This window comes from Osmerus mordax, chromosome 18 (genome assembly GCF_038355195.1).
Source record: "Osmerus mordax isolate fOsmMor3 chromosome 18, fOsmMor3.pri, whole genome shotgun sequence".
In the NCBI taxonomy this organism is placed as follows: domain Eukaryota; kingdom Metazoa; phylum Chordata; class Actinopteri; order Osmeriformes; family Osmeridae; genus Osmerus; species Osmerus mordax.
In genome coordinates, this window is record NC_090067.1 from 9117854 (window position 1) to 9124788 (window position 6935).

General features: G+C 45.0%; 1 protein-coding gene across 1 annotated transcript; it reads right to left on the minus strand.

The window, feature by feature from the left end:
• Window positions 1-2475: 2475 nt before the first annotated feature.
• On the minus strand, window positions 2476-6492 carry sf3a3 (splicing factor 3a, subunit 3). Its single transcript, XM_067256407.1, has 17 exons — window positions 6294-6492; window positions 6060-6107; window positions 5900-5952; window positions 5714-5819; window positions 5541-5613; window positions 5357-5448; window positions 5183-5265; window positions 4952-5090; window positions 4776-4844; window positions 4344-4411; window positions 4128-4235; window positions 3963-4032; window positions 3653-3817; window positions 3422-3532; window positions 3174-3264; window positions 2917-2972; window positions 2476-2761 (listed from the first exon to the last, which is right to left on the minus strand). Exons 1-17 carry the CDS (start codon window positions 6387-6389, stop codon window positions 2684-2686), a joined length of 1506 nt encoding a protein of 501 aa, XP_067112508.1. The 5' UTR covers window positions 6390-6492; the 3' UTR covers window positions 2476-2683.
• Window positions 6493-6935: the final 443 nt, after the last annotated feature.

The window sequence follows — 6935 nt, forward strand, 5'->3', positions numbered from 1 at the left end:
AATTTAGAATATAATTAAGGACAAATACCAATACCTAAAGGAGCTAAAAACATTCAAGGCAATATGCCTTAATGTCTGAGAACTGGGTGAGTAAGTGATTAAACCCCGTTTCCACATTTTTAAAGAGTGGTGTTATTACGAGAGAATGACAAATAGGAACAGCCACATCCTGCCTGGTGTTATTTAGCATCTCAAAAGGCTGACAGCCTAATAAAATGTGCAAGGGCGTAGACTGATAGACTGTTAAGAACATTTGAGTCCAAATAAAGGTATTCTCACGTTAAAATGTGTTGAACAAAGCGAAACATACTCGCAAGTCAATGCACGGGATAGTAAAACCATTGAAACACAACAGTTAGGCAGAAGAGGTTCAGACAAATAGACTCGGCTGATGTTGACAGACACAAAACTGCAACGTTTTACAGCCAGACACACACCTCTCAGCACACACGCTGTAAACCTCCAGACAGTGCTTTCAAATGTCTTGTATTCACATTCATAACACATTCACCGGCTTGCCAGTTCACTGCAGGCCCAAATAAATCGTAGACTAAAAGAAAAAGTTGTAAAGGTTTCTCTTATATCAGACAAAAGCAACTAGACGGATTAGAGTGCAGCCGTTGGACCATGTGTGATCTCAGCACTTCAGTGGCTGTGGATAAATAGCCTAATCAGGATGTGCTGACAGGGCATTTGGAGAATAAATGGGCCAATAAGAAACTAGGGAATTAAGCATTGCTGAGTTCCAGAGTTGAAATAAACTGCACCGACACCACCACTAACCCAGAGAGTCTGACTCAGCTGGAGGAGCCAGACAACATTAGGAATACTTGATATACACAAAGAGGAAGCAATCCTCTGTTGGTATCTGCATCTCTGTAAAAGGGCTTCACCATCAACACTTATGCAAAGACTAGAAGTGAGAATTTGGAGGTTGGAGAATTGTAACAGTAGAAAAATTACTCCATACTGTCTGTGAACTGGAAGAGGTCATACAAGTGTGTGTGTGTGTGGGGGGGGAGCTGTTTAGTTACACAGACGAACAAGCTATAGGTTTTTCTCCCATCCCCTCCTCTTTCCTTGCTGCCCACCCAGTCAGATCTGAACAGGGCCAGGCTGAGTCACACCACAGGATGTCAACTGCACTGTCGACAAACAGCCTGAAAAAGATTTTCACCTGTAAGTGCTCTACCAATGTACAAGCAGAAAACACAAAACCTGACTGAAAATCAGTATTTATCAAGTCAAAATAGCAAACATCCGAAGACTGAGTTACAAGCAAACAAAAACCCAAAACAGACAACAGAGCCGCAGCTTGTCAGCCTCACAAGCAGCAACATCTTGTCATGACATTTGCAGAGACCTTGAAAACATCACGAGTCAGTAGCTCCAGAGGAGCCTGATGAAAGCAAACAGGCGCTTCCTGGCATGCGCTGTGGCAAAGGGTTTTCTCACCGCTGCAAACCAATTCCCTGCCCTCTGTTTCTCTCTCTCGTGATTTCATCATCAGGGTTCGCTTTTCTCCAATTTCCCATATTTTGATTTTAGCGGCATAGTTCACTTTTTCCTTCCCCCAACCCCATGTTAAATGTCTCCAAGGACATATCACTCTTTTATTCAATTTTCATAGTATAAATCCCTCTATAGAGTATCACAAGTGGTGGTGCATCCATTCATCCCACCTGCATTATATAATTGCTGTGAGAGACACCAAAGTGGTGTTATTCATTTGCTTTGAAACATCAGTGTATTCAAATGTGTTCAAATGTAGTATTTTAAAGGAGTATTTGAGTGTGTGTGCTCATTACACCTTTTCTTCTGACCCAGTCATTATGTGAAGACAAAGCATCCATACACACATTCTCTAACATGAATGTAACAGTGATACACTCATTTGTTCGTTTGGGGTTCTAAATAACAGAAAATATAAATGTAAGCAATTTCATGAATTTTCTTGTTTTGAAAGGTTTTCAAGACGAGTGTTAGATGCTTCATACTGCATGACGTCCTTTTACTTAGCGGAGTGATTTAGCTCAATACTGTCACCTGGTGGTTCTTCTGATCCTCTTACAAGGTGTAACAAAAACCAAGAAACAAACATAGCTAGTCACAAGTAAAAAATCAACCTGCCCAACTTAGTGAAGGTGACAATCGCTTACTCATCTTCTGGCCTTCTTTGTGCAGTCATGTGATTGCACAACTGTGACGTCAACCTATCTTGTTAAGCATTTCACAGGTCTAGAGGTCACCTGTTCATTGGAGGCTGTGTGATGGTTATTCTTGTGAGACACATAACCCTGTAACATGCACATTCAAGTAAAACAATGTTCCTTAAACCCCTTCCTCCAAGTCTCTGTAGTGTGCATTAAAAACAAAACTCAAAGTAGCTCTGCTATATACAGCTACACCAACATAATCAGCTCCTGGGAGTGCACTACTACTGTCACAAAAAAAACAAGCGACAAAACATTTTTTGGACAAAAAAAAGCACTCCAATTTATTAATCAGTCGATGGTTGTTTCCCTTCTGAGGCATTGGGGATGGAATAGGTTTTAGCGACAATAAAAAAAAAACAACATCTTACAATTACAAATATGTAAATCAAAGAATTCACGTTAAAAAAAAACTCCTAGATGTGTTTGATGAGTAGCTATGTATCTCTCTGTGCCATGTGTGCTCTGCTCTACAGCAGGCCTTGTCTCTTCAGATCCTCGTAGGTCTTCTTGTTGACCACATTTCCACTGGAGTCTTCGTACTCCTCCTGATAAAGCACACACACACACACACACACAAACGCAGGTGTTTAACAGGCTCAGCACACCAGTCCTCTCGTCTTGTGACTACGGACGTTGCTGTCCTGACTGAGCGGGCGCTACGTGCTGTTGTAAGGTCACGTGTGAGCGCTCCCCCACTCACCTCTGTGTCGGGCTGCCATCTCTCTGATGCCTTCTGGGACTTCAGCTTGGCCCACACTGGTGTCAAAACACAAGACGTTGTCAGCGTTATGCAAACGACCATTTTATCCCTGAACCCCGACCATGCTAATCTAGCAACTACAGCACACTGTAATCGCTGTCATGAAAAGAATCACTGTCAATTACTGCCAATTATCAGTGGGTATTTCAACAGACGGCTCGCTCAACGTGTTGCTGAGACAGAGTCGCGGTACTTACAGGAGACCGCGTCCTCGATCTGGGTGACGTTGGCAAAATGAGCCGTGTTGGGGATGCCCAGGCACCGCATGCCGTGGGCGTGACGCCATTCCTAAAAAGGAACAAAGAAAGAGTGAACAACAGACCTGGGAAGCGTGTCAACACTTTCTGCTTCCTGACGCCAGAATAAGGACTTCCTGAACAGAGAACAGCCGGAGAGGAGGAGGAGGCACTGACATTTGTCTCGGACGTGAACAGGAAATACGTACGGCAAAGTGCCTCTGGAAGGCCTTGGGCCCTCTGTAGGTGTAGTTTCCACAGATCTCACAGTTGTAGTTGATGTTCAGGCCGTGGAGTTTGTACAACCAGTAGGGGATGGGCTGCAGAGAGGGACAAACACACCAAAGTCATCTCCTGTTAGCGAATGGAGATCAGCCTAAGACAATTGTTTTTAGTTGATCCAATGTTTTGAAAAGCCAGTTCCAAGCGAGGCGCCGGACCTTGCCGTCCCAGCCCAGCGGCAGGTTCTTGGGGTTGTAGATGATCTCGTTGTCCTCGTCCTCGCTCTCACTCTCGCTGAGCTGCTCCTCCTCCTCCTCCTCCCTCTCCTCCCCCGTCCTGGCCTGCTTCCTCTGGACGTTCTCGTGGGTCAGCTGCCTTTGCTCCTGAGGGGTCACGCAAGCACACATCAGCCGGATGCCCTCACGTCACGCGGTACTGGCAGTAAAGCAGAGGGCCGTGTTGTATGTCGTGAAGAGTCAACCGGGAGACTATTCAGATAAAGAAGCACATCCAGCCGTCTTCACTCACCCCCAGGGTTTCCACATACTCATAGATCTGGGACTCCAGGAAGGCTATCTCTTTGTTGCGCTCGGTGTCTCTGCAGATGAGGGAACGTTTGATAATCGTGGTGATGAATGTTGTGAAAAAGACACACTAAGCATCTTCTGCGGGTGTGGGGTTAGGAGTACATACTTTTTGGGTCCTTTAGATTTGGGGTTCTTGGCAAACAGGGAGGGGTCCAGGGACTCCAGGGATTTGCCCTTGGTGCTGAACAGCCGCTGAGCTCGCTCCTCCAAAGTTCTGTGGGTCATAGATGTGACCAAGCCATCTGCGGTGTTAGCCGTACGTCACAACTCTCCCTATCCATCGTTTGTCATGGTCAACACAGTGTCCAGTGACAATACGTACCCTCCACACTTCAGTCCTAGGGCCATGAGAGCAGACTTCAACCTGTCCAAACCCAGGGAGGCCAACTCCTATGAGACAGAGAGAGACAGAGACAGAGAGAGATAGAGAGAGAGAGAGAGAAAGAGAGAGAAAGAGTGAGAGAGAGTGAGACAGACCGTTGAGTCCGAGGAGCAGGGCCGTAATCATAATATATATTGGGGGGGACACATCCTAATATTCAAATCTGGTCAAAATGTCCCCCCCAATATGTGGATATAAAAATAGAAATGTGCCTCACTACGACAGGCAACCAAATATAAAAATTTATTTATTTATTTTTAAAGTTCTCAGGGCGGGACCCTGAGACTCCCCAGCAGATTTCGCCCCCCCCAATGTTGACTCCATGGCTACGGCCTTGCCGTGGAGTGCTGTGAGCCCCACATGGTTCCTTACCTCCCAGGAGGAGAAAGCTGAGAGGTCCAGATGGGCTCCGGCGTGGGTCAACGCGCTGCTTGTCTCTTTCTACGGCACAGCGGAGGGGGGGAACAGGCCCAGTTAGATTTCAATATATGGAGATTCGACGGCCACGGAGGCCCGTGGGATCAGCATGGCTTGACCTCAGGACTCACCGGCCAGCCTGGGAAGGTGCCGTTCTCCCACTTCTTCTCAAACTCGCCCAGGACTTTTCCGTAGAGCTCGTTCTGGTCCAGCAGGGGCTTGACACGCTCGGTGTAGTCCTGCAGGTACTCCAACAGCATCTCCAGGTACCTGGAGAACACGCACACCGTCAGACTGGCACAGCGCTCTGCAGGCGGACGCCGTCACACACCAGCAGTGGATGCAGCAACTTTGGCACTTACTTCTTGTACTCTGCATTCTTCCTGTCCTTGGAGATATCGAACAGTTGATCAAACGAGGACAGGTAGCTGATATACTCCAGTTTCTGCAATTGAGAGAAGAGGTGAGAAAGATGGAGGATCTATCAACATAGACAAAACAGAGAGAAAGAGAAAGAAGACTGAGCTGCTTCTTACATCTGAACCCTTTAGGTTGGTAAACTTTAGGTAGCAGTCATGGAGATCTAAGTAACGACCGTAGCCTTCCTCATCTGTGAACTCCACCATGTCTGCAAATATAGAGAAGAGATCCTTATGACATCTGTCCACTTGTGCCATTCAGAGTTAGCATGTATTACTGTGTTTTGGGATGTTTAATTACTCTGAGCCTCTTCTGTGGGGTTGTCTCTGGCCTTCACCAGCTCATCAAACTCCACCGACATGGGTACACAGATCTGTAACAACAACAACTTTCTCAGCAAAGCCTACAAAACATAAATTGACAAACTAAGCGTTACAATGACGGGCATGACAAATGAGATCCATATGAATGACCTCATTGGGATGTTTCCTGTGGAATTCCTTGATCTGTTTGAGTCTGTTGTAGAATTCGGCGAATTCGTTCGGTCCAGAAATGGCGTTTAGTTCATCCTTCCTCATTCTGTAATGAGATGTGACTTTCAGATTTCTGTAGTCAAACCATGAATGAATGGCAAAATTCGCTACAACCAAATGACTTACCCATCTTTGTCGTCATACGAATCTCGGAGATTTTGGCTCACTTCCATGTATCTCTGCATGGGTGACAAACAAGTAAGTTCAAACACTGCATTTGCTGGTCAATGACAGGTTTCCTTAAAGTAAGTATAGTTGAGAAAAAACTTCGGCAAACGTTACTTACATCCAACATCGCTCTGGTTCGATGATCTGAGTTAATCTGATCGCGTAACTGTATTGGGACAATAAAGAAACACGTGAATGAAACTACTGTTGCAGTTGGACAGCGAATATTATTTATGATATTTTTAGCTAAACTACTTATGCGAACGCAGGTAGCACTAGCTATCTGGTTAAAGCAACTAGTACTGTATCTTATAAGTGCAAGCTAACTAGCTAGCTTCTGGTGCTACAATACCGTAGTTTTCTTATGCAACATTTCTTTTGTTTTGGCGTCCATAAGTCTCTCTTTCTCTTCATGGTAGCGTCGTTGTTGTTCTAGAATAGTTTCCATTGTTGTAATCTAATAGCCAAATTCCGAAATAATTCGAACTTGAAGCAGAAGATTACAGAGAACAAATAACTGCGGCACGGTTTGTTTTCAATGGCGCATGTTAGCTACGTTGTAGAGGAAGTGGGTTCGCGCACTCCTTCGGGCCCGCTTCTTCTTCCCAGGGAAACATGTACAAAACATCATGTTCCGTGGGAACTTAGTTCTGCGTTAAAATAGGACGCAGCAAATAGTTTCAGATCGGTTTTCTGATGCAATGAGACGTAACCTAATGACAGACCCTTTTTCCATACATACGTTAAGCAATTATTCGACCTTCACGCTAAAATGTGGGAAATACAGTTTTTTACTGCATCATTTCATTACAGCTGGTGTTTGATTTTAAGAAAAGCTGTCTGATGTTCTGAAGTAGGCTCTTCCATGATTAAACAAGATTCAATGTGCATTCTACATCCTAAACATTTTCTTTAAACTCGTTCATAGAATCTGAGAAGAAAGGAGAACGCAACAAACTATTTTTATGAGACATGCTTCATCTCTACGGCACCG

Excerpts from the sequence above, each read along its gene's own strand:
- sf3a3 (XM_067256407.1), bottom strand. The coding sequence starts at position 6,389 with ATGGAAACTATTCTAGAACAACAACGACGCTACCATGAAGAGAAAGAG. Across the intron at positions 5,449-5,540 it reads CCCCACAGAAGAGGCTCAGA|ACATGGTGGAGTTCACAGAT; the intron begins GTAATTAAACAT and ends CTATATTTGCAG. Across the intron at positions 4,845-4,951 it reads GCACCTTCCCAGGCTGGCCG|AAAGAGACAAGCAGCGCGTT; the intron begins GTGAGTCCTGAG and ends GCTGTGCCGTAG.